This window comes from Gekko japonicus, unplaced genomic scaffold (genome assembly GCF_001447785.1).
Source record: "Gekko japonicus isolate JY-2015 unplaced genomic scaffold, Gekko_japonicus_V1.1 scaffold1403, whole genome shotgun sequence".
Lineage (NCBI taxonomy): Eukaryota > Metazoa > Chordata > Lepidosauria > Squamata > Gekkonidae > Gekko > Gekko japonicus.
The window spans coordinates 62,824-75,521 of record NW_015174317.1 but is presented as its reverse complement, the minus strand read 5'-3'; the positions used below and the strand labels follow the sequence as shown (position 1 = coordinate 75,521).

The following is a 12,698-nucleotide window of genomic DNA, read 5'->3' as shown; positions in this document are numbered from 1 at the left end:
CCCCTGCTTCACACTATTTCCTCTTTCCTTCCTTCAGGCAAGCCCCATATTCTCACCTTTTCCTGCTTCCTTTTCCTTCCCACACTCCCACCAACATTTTATCTTCAGCTATATTTATTATTTACTTCATTTATACCCTACCTTTCTCTACAATGGAGACCCAAGGTAGCTTACGTCATTCTCCTCTCCCCCATTTTATACTCGCAACCACCCTGAGAGGTAGGTTAGGCTGAGAATGTGTAACTGGCCCACGGTCACCAAGTGAGCTTTCATGGCAGATTGGGGATTTGAACCTGTATTCCCCAGAGCCTAGTCTGAAAATAACCACTACATCACACTGGCTTTTGTGACTGGCTGCTGTTCAACAGTAGCAAGAAGATGGGTCCAGGTGATGCATGTTGGGTGGTAACAAGTCACTTGGTGGCTTGCTGTCAGGCCTAGCCCCAGTGAGTCCTCCCTCAAAGCCCTGGAAAGGGCCTTGTCTCCTCTCCCTGCCTTGGACTGACAGAAACTAAGGCTTGAAGGCTGGCAATACTGTTGCCATTGTCTAGCAATGGCCACCCCAGCTGCTGAGCTTAAAGATGCAGGTAATGCTTCTATTATGTACTTTTTTCAGATTTTCCTGCAAATCTGGGGCTTTTTCAACTTTGGAGAAAGATATCTGTTCATTACTTCAGTCTCTGGCTTTAAGTATCCACAGTTCTGGCCATGTTGCGGATTAGATATATTGACAGCCTGCGGTCTGACACCAATTTAGCAACTCTGCTAATTTTAACATTATTGGTTTCATTTAATTATATCTAAAACATCTGATTAATGCCCTGTCCCACTTTTGTGGTCTTCCCTAGTAATCTTTCAGTGGGTTATGGATTCAACGGAATAAGTATTACCCAAAGTAATTCCTAAATTTTGATAATTCTATTCAGTTTAATACCAGTGTTAAAATTTAGACCTTAAAAATTGTCAAGACTTTGAAAGGATTTTTGGTCCTTTATCAGAGCTAACTAAACAGTTACAAAGCCAATTACTACCCCAGAGTGATTTCTGGAATTTTTCCTTATGCTTGCATATTTTTCTGAAGTCTGTGTACTGTTCAGAAGACTTAATATTATCGGGTCCCTTAATTATTTTAAAATAGTAAACACAGTCATGTAAGGAAAAACAATGAAAAGGTCACAGCTTGTGTAAAATTTGTAAAACACAATGCTAAAAATACACAAAACACACAAATCTTATAGAATGTAAGAAATTGGATACAGAAATGTAAGCAGATTCACTCATTCTGTCACATTGATTTTTAAAAACTAGCAATTTTAAGACATCTGAAGTAACATTGATTCCTGGTAAAGATATTTATTGCCCTGATTTATATTTGTACATTGTATCAGTAAAAAGAGTAAAAATTGCTAAAAACATAAAATGAAATCATATACACCTTGGTAAAAATGCTAAAAGACGCTGTGGAAATCACGTCTCCTACTATATGATATTTCATTTGTGGAGTGGGTGTGAGCTCTTCTGTTGGAGAATGCTGAACTTGGATTGGAAAAGTCTCCGGTGTTGCGAGTGCCATGGGACCGGTTGACATGTCTACCTGGTTCTTCACAATGAAGCACAATTTGAAATGTAACATCATGTTCATACTGCTCTTTCATCCGCTTTATTGTTTCTCTTGGAACACCATGGCTATTGTGTCTGTACAATGAGTTGAAAAAAGAAGAGTAAACATCTATTCAGTTCCCTAGTCAATTCATGCAATCTGGGTCTTACCTCTCCCTAAGTTAACTGGACAAACAATGAATTGGATGTGAGGCTGGAAGTGAGTTGGATGTGAGGCACTCTGTGATAATGAGTTGTTTTAGACGGTTTTATGATTCTTACAATTGTTATTTATGTGTTTTTATCTTTTATGTAAGCCGCCTTGCAGAGCATGTGAATTGTAGGATCCAGACCAATATGATTTAAGTATAGACTGCTTTGCTTCCATAACTTAAGGCAGCACAGAATGAAATTTCCTGTAGGAATTTTATGGACTATAAGACTTACATTTTTCTTCTTTCAGTAGTGTGCTGAATAAGTAATTCAGTGATACAGTGTTCAGCCTGTCCCTGGATTTCTGACAATTTTTCATGTCATTATATTAACTATTAATGTACATTTAATTTGTGTTCAAATAGCGTGAGATGTTAAGGATTTCATGAAGATTTACAAATAAGTAAAAAACAAATGAAAAGTAAAATATATTTTAAATATGTCCATGTAGCAACATGTATTTTTACATCTCATTCAAATAATTTGATCATTTATGGCAGAAAACATACCTTGTTAGTTCACGAACATTGAATTTCCAGCGTGTATCTGGCTCTCGAAATATAACTTCATAGTTGTTTTCAAGTGCCTGATGTGAAAAAATGCAATTTGTAGTCTGCATTATTTAAAAAGTTATTCATTGTATTGTATAGCACTTTCCATATTATTTTTTCCACCACCGTTGTGGTGGGGAATCAGGAGATTGCTCACCTATGCTGTTGTGGCCCAGCTATTCACAATTATAGAACTAAACAGTGGCAAAGGGCCCTTAATGACTTTCTATTACTTACTATTTGTAGGTGTCTAAATAATCTTACTTTAAACCACGCTAAAGCTGAAACAAAACCACAATCCAGAATAATACAGGCTACACCATTAGAACAATACATTTGGTGTGCCATTTGACAGTTTCCAAAACTACTGGCTCTTGTTATTTCTACATCTTTAGCTTTACAAGATTTCTAATCAATATGGTAAATTAGAAAATTATTCTAAACAAGTAGCCAACTTCTGACAAAAAAAAAATGTTTATTCTCCACAAAAAGCGGCAAAGCCTGTTAGACATGCAACACACTATAAACTCTGCTCTCAAAAAATGCCCTGTTAAAATATTAAAGCAGTCACAACTGCCATCGAGCATAGGAGAGATGCAGGGGAGTTAGCAGACTGATCTAGAAATTCTAGAATCAGATCAAATTTATTAGTGACTTTTCCTGCTTCTGAAATATCAAAAATTATATATGCATGAGAACGTAAAAAAGATATCTCACCACAAATAATGGCATGGGCACTGTTCAATCAGGTTCCTATGCCAGTCACAATTCACCTCCATATTTTAGCTGAAGAAAGCCCTGTATTCAGATAGTGTCCTCCAACTGTGGTGTGAACACTGGGCTCACAGCCCTGGTAGTGCCTGCGAGAAAGACTTCTGTATCCCTTTGCAACTGATTACAATAGTATGCTCATTTCAAAAAATAAAAATTAGCTGTATGGAGGCAAGCAGTCTTTCAAAACGGAATGATTTCTTCATACACTGAAGCAGGGCTCATATCTCAGAAGCAGACCGCCTGCTTTTGTTTGCATAAAGTCCTCCATTTGATCCCTTCAGCTAAAAATGGGACTTGGGTGGCAAGACTGAGAAAGAGCTATAGCTTGGATGACTGTGGCTACTCAGAGTAAACCACGTCAGGCTAGATGGACCAATGGTCAGAATCAATGTAAGGCAATTTACAGATCATTTACTTCATTTACACTAGGTCTTTCTCCCCAGTGGGAAGCCAGGCCAAGGTACACTGTTCTACTCTCCTCCCTTTTATCCTCATGCCAACCCTGTGAGGGCAGGTTCTGCTGAGTGTGACTGGCTCTAGGTTACCTACCAAGTTTCCATGGCAGTGGTGTTTTGAACCTGGCTCTTCCAGATTATAGTCCAGCACTCTAACCATTACACTAAACTGGCTCTCAGAAACAGAAATTCGGGTTGTGTGCTATTCATTGGTATAGATTATGGTATAAAAAGCAACGTGGAATCTCAGAATTAGGGATGGGCACGGTCCAGAAAAATGACAGTCTGTGGGTCCATGGCATTTAAGGACCCCAGGACCATGAAACTCCACATTAAGGGACCGAGCCATGGTCTGTTTGGACTTTTGCAAAGCAGCCCAGTGCACAAGTGAAGGTCAAGTGGCGAGTTCAACTACTTCCGGGTGGGTGAAGTCACTGTTCAGCCTTCACTCACATGTGGGGCAGCTTTGCAAAATGTGTGGTGTTCGAGTGCAGGCTGAGTGCGAACTTGCTGATCGGCCTTCGATCGCATGCCACACATTTTGCAAAGTCGCCCTGTATGTGAGAAGGCTGAGCAGCAAGTTCACCCACCCAGAAGTGGGTGAACTTGCTGCTCGGCCTTCACTTGCAGACCATGTGTTTTTGCAAAAGCCATTTAAAGGGAACACATTCCCTTTAAATGGCTTTTGCAAGCCACACGGACCTATGGACCTCCTGGCATGGTTGTAGGAGGTCTGTGTCGGCAGGTGCATGGAGAGGGCTCATGGACCATGAACTGGGCTCTGGTTCATGAAAAAAATTGGTCCGTGGTCCAGTCCGTGCCCACCCCTACTCAGAACATTACCAGTACTTTTTTGCATGTACATATCAATGGATTAATGTACAGATACATGCCTTTAGAATTATTTGTAGCTTCTGAAAATCAGAAATGTTTTATCACTAAAATGTGCTGCCAACAAAGTTTACCATAATAAACAAAGAAGGAGCTGAGGTTTTAACTGGGTAGGAAACCCAACTCAGCTGGAGCCTTTCTGCTCCTGGACAAAATATTTTTTCTCCTACAGAAGTTCTAAGGTTTGAGATATGTTTAAATCTGTAGCAGGTTCCTGCAGCTCTTCTGCTTCCCTCAATAGCTATGAATGGTATTTGTTCATCTCTTATGGCTAAACATTAAGAATGACAAGAGGGCACAATTTTCCCTACCATTATCACATATGGCTTCATTTCCCAAGCGTGGATGTTGGTATTATCAATAATAACGGGGGATTTTCCATTCTTCATTGCTTTACGTGCTGTAACATAATAATGTAAATGTTTTAAAAGACCAAACAATTGGTGGAACCAGTCAGCCTGTATCTATATAGCTGTTCTAAATAAGCCCCTGGTAATCTCGTTGTGTTGCAAAGGTGGTGAGACAGTCTTTAGAAAGAGTCTGGTTTATTCCTGTTATGTGCTGGCTGTGTCTTATTTTCGGTTTTCATAGTTTTCATCCATGTTAATACTGCATATGGGCTGCATCCTTCAAGATTTTCCACTTGCACAAGATGAAGTTATCAGGGTCCCACGATTCCAAGAGTAACCCTTCGGGGGGACATTAAAGATCCTCTTCTGTCTTGCACCAGCATAAAAACTGATATGAGCCAGTCCATTCCAAATAAGGAAAGGATAGCAGACACTGATTGATCTGGGTAAAAGTTTTATCACCCCCAAACTGTGGAAAGCATATGCAAATTTCACACCATGTCCATCTCGAAGCAATGGTCCAAAGTGTTGGAGTCTATTTTTCCATACCAACTGCCCACCCTTCCCGTCATTAGGGCTCCAGATTAAAGCTGCTGCTACTAGCAGCTTGTCAATTTGTGCCTGGGCTACAGGAAAATGCAAGAGACAGATGCAACTTCTGGAAACAATATTTTCCTGATGTGAGCAGATGTGTGGAAAGTTTCTAATAACATATTGATTACAATTTGGCAGGTTTGTCAGAAACAAACTGGGTACTCAGTTGGCCATCTCTACTTTAAGCGGTTTGTGAATTAATCCCAAATTACCATGGACTGTAGCAGAAGTGGGATTTGAGGGATTTTTTTGCCCCTTCTCATTCGTGCCCACTACTTCCCACGATCCTTTTCAGTAGGCATTTGGGAGTTATTTGATGAGCTTCAATAAGGTTAGCACAGGCTTTCTGTGGCTATGCCAGGTAATGTAATTTCTACCAGAAAAAAAGATAAAGAGAAGGAAGCTTATTGGGAAACAAACAGAGTATGTAAACAAAAGCTGCAGTTTATTTGGGGGCAATGGGGATACATCTGCCTTTTAGGATTCAACAGCAATGTAAATTGAGGGCACAGACTATACAAATAATTATTTTATGGTTGATAGGGGCTCTTTTGCATGCATGCTCCAAAAGCTGATACTTCGTTTAAACCCTTCAACTATTAGCTTTCACAATTCCCTCCCCATCTTATAAGACTGTAGTAACTAAATTCTTAATATTTATTTTAAAATTCCTATTCCACACACTCTAAATAAATCACTGGAGGCAATTTCTAGCATAAAACAAAACAAACAGCAGCACAGAGGTCAATGAAAACAGCAAGATCTAGTATTTAAAAACGCCTCACAGAACATCAAACACCTTGCAATATCAGCCATTTGCAACAGCAACAGATGTTAAAAGGGGATGGCAACCAATATTAGTAGTGTTTTAATCAACTCTGCAGTTCTATGTTTATATTTATGAATAGTACAAAAGCAGAATAAATAGACATTTGTATACTATGGGCTACTTCTGGCTTTACCTTTGTGTACCGAGCCTGTGTCCAAGGTACAGAAGAGCAGGTGTCATGTATAAAATGTAACCGCTGAATTAATCCACAAAAGTATAACAGTATAAGACAAAGTTCAAATCACAACTGCTAAGAAGGGATCTACTTACCTCTTTTCTGGTTCCACCTGTGGGCATCTTCCAGGCAATCAGGATCAAATATGTACGTGCCATCCTCTGTGAAATAGTCATCAGTGCTGAAAATCACGGCACTGGGAAATTCACGCTTCAGTTGCCTGAAGAGACAAAAAACCCACAAGGAGAAGTCGTGAGTTATCGAAACCCTTTAGTGAAAGTACTTGTGAAAGTACAGTGAAAACACTTTTGTATACAATTATCTGTATTGGAATTTCTCAGTACAAAAGGGGATGGAATGCACTCTTATGATATTTGGCTGTACTGAGATCCTTTCCCCACTTTCTTCTTTGAAAGCATCAGATGTTAACATCAGTATATCTAATTCTCAACATGGCCAAATCTGTGCCCGAAGGCACCCACTAGTTTGCAGAGTGCCCCAAGGAGCGGTGCTTTCCCCGATGTTACTGAACATCTATATGCGCCCCCTTGCCCAAATTGCCCGGAGCTATGGGCTGGGTTGTCACCAATACGCGGACAATACCCAGCTCTATCTGTTGTTGGACAGCCAGTCCAACTCTAGTCTGGAAGATTTGGACCTGATGCTGAAAGCCATGGCTGGTTGGCTTAGACTGAGTCAACTGAAATTGAATCCAATGAAGATGGAGGTCCTGTGCCTAAGTCAGAGTGGCCTGAGGGTTAGGGATTCCACTCCTGACCTTTGATGGGGAACCATTGGTGCCAGTGCTGGAGTTCAGGAGTTTGGGAGTGCTCCTGGATGCCTCCTTAACGATGGAAGCCTAGGTAGCAGCCACTGCAAAGTCAGCCTTTTATCATCTCCGGCTGATCAGGCAGTTGGTTCCCTTCCTCGAACGCAACAATTAGGCAACAGTGATCCATGCAATTCTCACCTCGAGATTGGATTACTGTAATGCTTTCTACATGGGGCTGCCCTTGTCCCAAATCTGGAAGCTGCAGCTGGTGCAGAATGCAGCGGCCAGGCTGTTGTTGGGTCTCCCTATGCGGGAGCACATCCAACCTGCGCTAAAAGCACTGCACTGGCTGCCTATAGCATACCGAATTGGGTTCAAGGTGCTGGTTCTTACCTTTAAAGTCCTATATGGTCAGGAGCCTACATACCTAAGGGACTGCCTTTCTCCACGTTCCCCAGAGAGCACTACGATCAGGGTCCCAAAATTGTCTGGCCCTCCCGGGTCCTAGAGAAGCCAGGCTGGCTGTGATGAGGGCCAGGGTCTTTTTAGTGGCAGCCGTACACTGGTGGAACAAGCTCCCAGATGACATCAGGGCCCTGCAGGACCTTTTACAGTTCCGCAGGGCCTGCAAGATGGAGCTCTTCCACCAGGCCCCAAACTAACATCATCATTAACATGTCAATGTTAGACTCTGCTACTGCCCCCCATAGGCCACAAATAGCACTAGCACTTTACGCTGTTGTTTTATAATTGCATGGTTGTGGTTTTATCTAACCTTGTGTTTTAGTGATCTAAAACGTTTTATGTAAGCCGTCCTGAGCCAAGGCCCTCAGCCTGCCTTGGCAGGGAGGGCAGGATATACAAATAAATAAAATACCAAAATAAATAAAATAATGCTAAAAGAGCTAGAACTTCTACCTGCCATACAAAATACAGCTCTATATGATTAGACTCATTAATGCCTAAATATTACATGTCTTTTATTTAGTACCTCTCTTTCTTAATTAATCTGTGAATCTGTTAAATAACATAAAATTTCTCAGCACCTTGCAGAAGAAAATGCATTACTATATAACCGCCTTTTATCATTCTTTTCCCTTTAAGCCATGCCAGTTCATGAGGCATGATTTAGCCATACTTCAGAAAATGAAGCTCAACTGGGAAGTCAACAAACAAATCAGTTTTTTCCTGACAGCAGCTCACATGCACACACACCCTGACACAACAAGCCAAGACTAAACCTGGACCTTTTCACTAAACTTTAATTTAGCATGCTGTCCTAATGTAGATACCTTAGAATGATGTTTGCATCTTCCCAGACTGGAAAAGAAACATAATTTGCTATGGTGCCTATATTGACAAATTGGAGTTAGCAGAATTCCAATCAGTGTGCTGTGCAAAGGAAGGTGGGGAATATTCAAGCCAGACTGTAAACATATCCATCAAAAACAAAGTGCAGTTTAAACTAAGCTTCAGTTCTAGCAAAACCTTGACACTTCCAGAGGAACTAAAAGGAGAACTTAAAGTACTTGGTTTTTGCTAAATTATGCCTATATGATTCATTATGGTGCTGGAGAAGACTCTGGAGAGTCCCTTGGACTGCAAAGAGATCAAAACAGTCGATCCTAAAAGAAATCAACCCTAACTATTCCCTGGAAGGCCAGATACTGAAGCTGAAGCTCAAATACTTGAGAAACTCAAATACTAATGAGAAGGGAGCACTCACTGGAGAAGACCCTGTTACTGAAGATCAAAGAAGAAGGGGACAGCAAAGGATGAGATGGTTAGACAGTGTTATCGATGCAACGAACCTGAAACTGAGCAAACAAACTCCAGAGGAGGTGGAAGACAGGAGGGCCTGGCGAGATGTGGTCCATGGGGTCGCGAAGAGTCGGACTCGACTGTGGGACTGAACAACAACAAATATTGTTCCTGAGGTCTCCTCTTCTCTAGTAACAGAAACCAAGAACATCTCGGTTTGCTTCCACAATTATACCCCGCTTGAACCCCCCAAGGGGTCTCTGAGCGGCTTACATATTTCATTATCCCTATCTATGGGCATACATATGGTCAGGGGTGGGGACTCGGCACCCGGTGGTGGGATTCACTTGTTCCTTCAGCTCGGCTTTGGCTTCGGCTCGGCTTCTCTCATCTCCTTCTTCAAGTGGTCTTCGGAGTCAGCTTTTTCCCGGCGGGCCCATCTGTCGCACAGATCGCATCGGCGTGGCTCCGGCTCTGTCCATTAGGCTCCGCCGCGCCTACGCCTCTGCATCCTCGCACCTTCTGGCTCCGCCTCTGCCGTCGCCCGGTCCACTGCTGATGATGTTGCGCCTTCTTGCTGCTTTCACTCGCCACTTCACTCGTTGCCACCATCACTCGTCGCTCCACCGCCGCTGCTCGCTGCACCACTGCTGTTAGTGTTCCCACTACACCTCACAATGGAGGAGGGTGCTCCCTGCCATCTAAGGCAGGTACCCATTCATCTACTCGCTTGCTGTTATTGCTTTCGAACCGCTGGGTAGGCGGGAGCTGGGACTAGGGCTGGGTGCTCACCCCGGCCGCGGTGGGTCTCGAACAGCCTTATAGGCTGTTCGCTAGATGTTAAGGCAGGTGTTGTTACTCCCTGCGCCACCGCTCCCTTCCTATTATAGGGTTAGTGACCAGTGTTCAAACATGTGGGTGTAGACTTTCCAATTTCCCGGGGGGGGGGCTGGGGCTGGGCCAAAGGCATTGCTTTGCTAGGAGCAAGGGTGGCTCCCGGGGGAGGCTGAGCAGCTTCCTGAAAATTTCGGCGGGGGCTGAAGACCTGCCGCCCCCACGAAGATTACGCCTATAGGTGGTGCTGGTTTGTCTCACCTTGTTTAGGATTTTCCCGTGCCTTTCAATTTCAGCAATGGAACTTCCACAATCATCCTGAAACTGGTGGCCAATTTTGAATCTCCTAGCTTTATTTTCCAATGAGTTATACCTGCCAGCATGGTGTAGTGGAGCTAGGAACTCTGCCCACCAAGATGGATTTGATTTGAATAATTTGTTTAGGACAGGATCTGCTCCGGGGACCTTTTCTGACCAGAGGCGGATCAAGCCACCAACTTGAGGTCACTCTGGGCCAGTCAGGAAGAGAGACATCGGGTTCAAGTATCTCAGAAGTAAAAACACTTGAAGGAGCAAACAGGTTTTAAAAATATGACTCTCAGAACTCTGGGTGAAAACAGAAGGGAATACTGCCATACATTCTAGTGCCCATATGAATAACTGCCAAAATGCCAAGTTGTCATTAGATTTTGCAGCTAAAATTAAACATAAAATTAAATTAAATATAAATTAAGTGTATAGAAAAATTGCTTTCTGCTTTCTATATCTACATGCCTTCTCCAGTGATGTCTTTTGATAACATGCTGTGGCTTGTTTCCTGTTGCAAGCCAAATGGTGGGGGCCACATGGCCTCAATAGCCATGCCATAAACCCACATTCTTTCACACTTTCATGCCAAACGCCAGACCTCATGGCTCCACTTTCTGGCCCACATGCAGCATGTCACGTACACCATGGAGAAGCTGGAAGCTGGGTCATGTGACTGCAGGAGGGGCCTCCAAACTTCTAGCCTATCCCCACATGCAGCTATGGCAACCAACAATTGGCCGGAGTGAGCTCTCTTGCTTAGCTCTCCCTTCCTCCTCTGTCAGTTTGTTTTATTGCACCTGAAAATGCTGCCTCTTGAGAGACAAAGAGTTGCTTTGTGACTTGGAGCACATGGTGTGCAAAAATGGGATTTCCCTTCAAAATCCCTTGGTACTGGGACTATCTTGGACTGAGGAATACTCCTGACGTGGTAACTATGAATCATTAATGTTTAGTTAAGGCAAACAGCCCTAGCCTTTGTTATTTTTGTAATCTCTGGTAGTCTATGCTAAACTCTGTACTAAATAAAGATCTCTCTTACTGCTAAATTGTCTTTGATGTTGTAACTGAATTCCAAGGCTAAATCCTGTGGCCTAAACGCTCCCCATATACACTACCATTGGAGGGGAAAGGTGTGCATCTCTGGAGTGAGTTGCTAAGGTGTTCTGTCCCAGATACCAACTAAGGGTTTGGAATCTCTCCCTTAGGAAAGGCAGGGACTAGTGAAAAGAGGTTCTGGTGGCAAATTGTTGTGAAAACCAGAGAGGGTATAGACCATCTCGTGTTTTGTTGTTTAATGTACTGAAAAGTACAGGATTCCCTCCCATTCCTGGACTGGCTTGGGTGGGCAAATACCTGTACACCCAGTTTCTCCTTCTTATGCTTTACTAGATATCTGTAACATTCCTTAAGAGACAAGAATTCCTCAGAACAAGTATGGTATTTTTCACTGCAGTTCCCTATTTTTAACTGTAGTTCTCTTTTGATAAGTCTGCACTCTTTATCAAATCATGTACAGGAATACTTGGAGATTAGGGGCCTCACAAAAGGAGCACTATCAGGCATAATTTTAGAGCACAAGGGCTTGAAGAGGGACAATAGCATATACAAGACAGTGAGAGAGTTCCTAGATACATCAGACCCAAGTAATGATCCCCTTAAACTTAACACTTCTGGGGAGGCTATCATATCTTGGGCCAAGTGAGCAGTGTTGTCATTCCAGTGGATGTGACATAGGGAGTTTTGATTCTGGGATGTACAGTCTTGCCTGATTACAGAGAGTGTGGCATAAGGCATATTCATATGCAAAACAATAGGGAGACAATCACTGCCCCAAAAGGATGAAATTCCCACGAAGCTGACTATTGAACTGAGATCAGAGGAAACAATGAAATAATCTATGACACTAGCTCCCTTGAAGCCCAAGAGGGTATGATCCCCGCCTGGATTGATTCTCTGGTGGCCATTCGAAATAACTAAATTCCTTTGGATAGCAAAAGTGGCCAATCTCAAGCTGTAGGCATTACATAGAATCAGAGAATCAAAGAGTTGGAAGGCACCTCCAGGGTCATCTAGTCCAACCCCCTGTACAATGCAGAAAATTCACAAATACCTCCCCCTCCACAACCACAGGGACCACTGTTCCACACCCAGAAGATGACAAAAAACCTCCAGGATCTCCAGCCAAACTCGCATGGAGAAAAATTGCTTCCTGACCCCCAAAGGGGCGATCAGCAGTTCCCTAGGAGTGTAAGAAATTATGACATCTTTGAATTCGGTGTAGTGGTTAAGTGCATAGATTCTAATCTGGGAGAACCAGGTTTGATTCCCCATTCTTCCACTTGCAGCTGCTGGATGACCTTGGGCAAGCCATAGTTCTGTCAGTGCTGTTCTTGAAAGAGCAGTTCTTAAAAGAACTCTCTCAACCCCACCTACCTCACAGGATGTCTGTTGTGGGGAGGGGGAGGGAAAGGAGTTTGTAAGCCGCTCTGAGACTCCAAGTGAATGTCCTGGGGTCCTCACAGGAAACCTTGGAAGACCAGCCAGCCACATTCCAGCTTAACATTCTTGTGGAAGGAGATAGTCAAGCCAAA

The 12,698-nt window shown here is 42.9% G+C and overlaps 1 protein-coding gene across 1 annotated transcript; it reads right to left on the bottom strand.

Moving 5' to 3' along the window:
• Positions 1-1,344: 1,344 nt before the first annotated feature.
• N4BP2L1 (NEDD4 binding protein 2-like 1) lies at positions 1,345-9,576 on the bottom strand. The gene is made up of 6 exons (XM_015424195.1): positions 9,484-9,576; positions 9,015-9,061; positions 6,527-6,651; positions 4,795-4,883; positions 2,322-2,398; positions 1,345-1,695 (listed from the first exon to the last, which is right to left on the bottom strand). Exons 1-6 carry the CDS (start codon positions 9,574-9,576, stop codon positions 1,449-1,451), a joined length of 678 nt encoding a protein of 225 aa, XP_015279681.1. The 3' UTR covers positions 1,345-1,448.
• Positions 9,577-12,698: the final 3,122 nt, after the last annotated feature.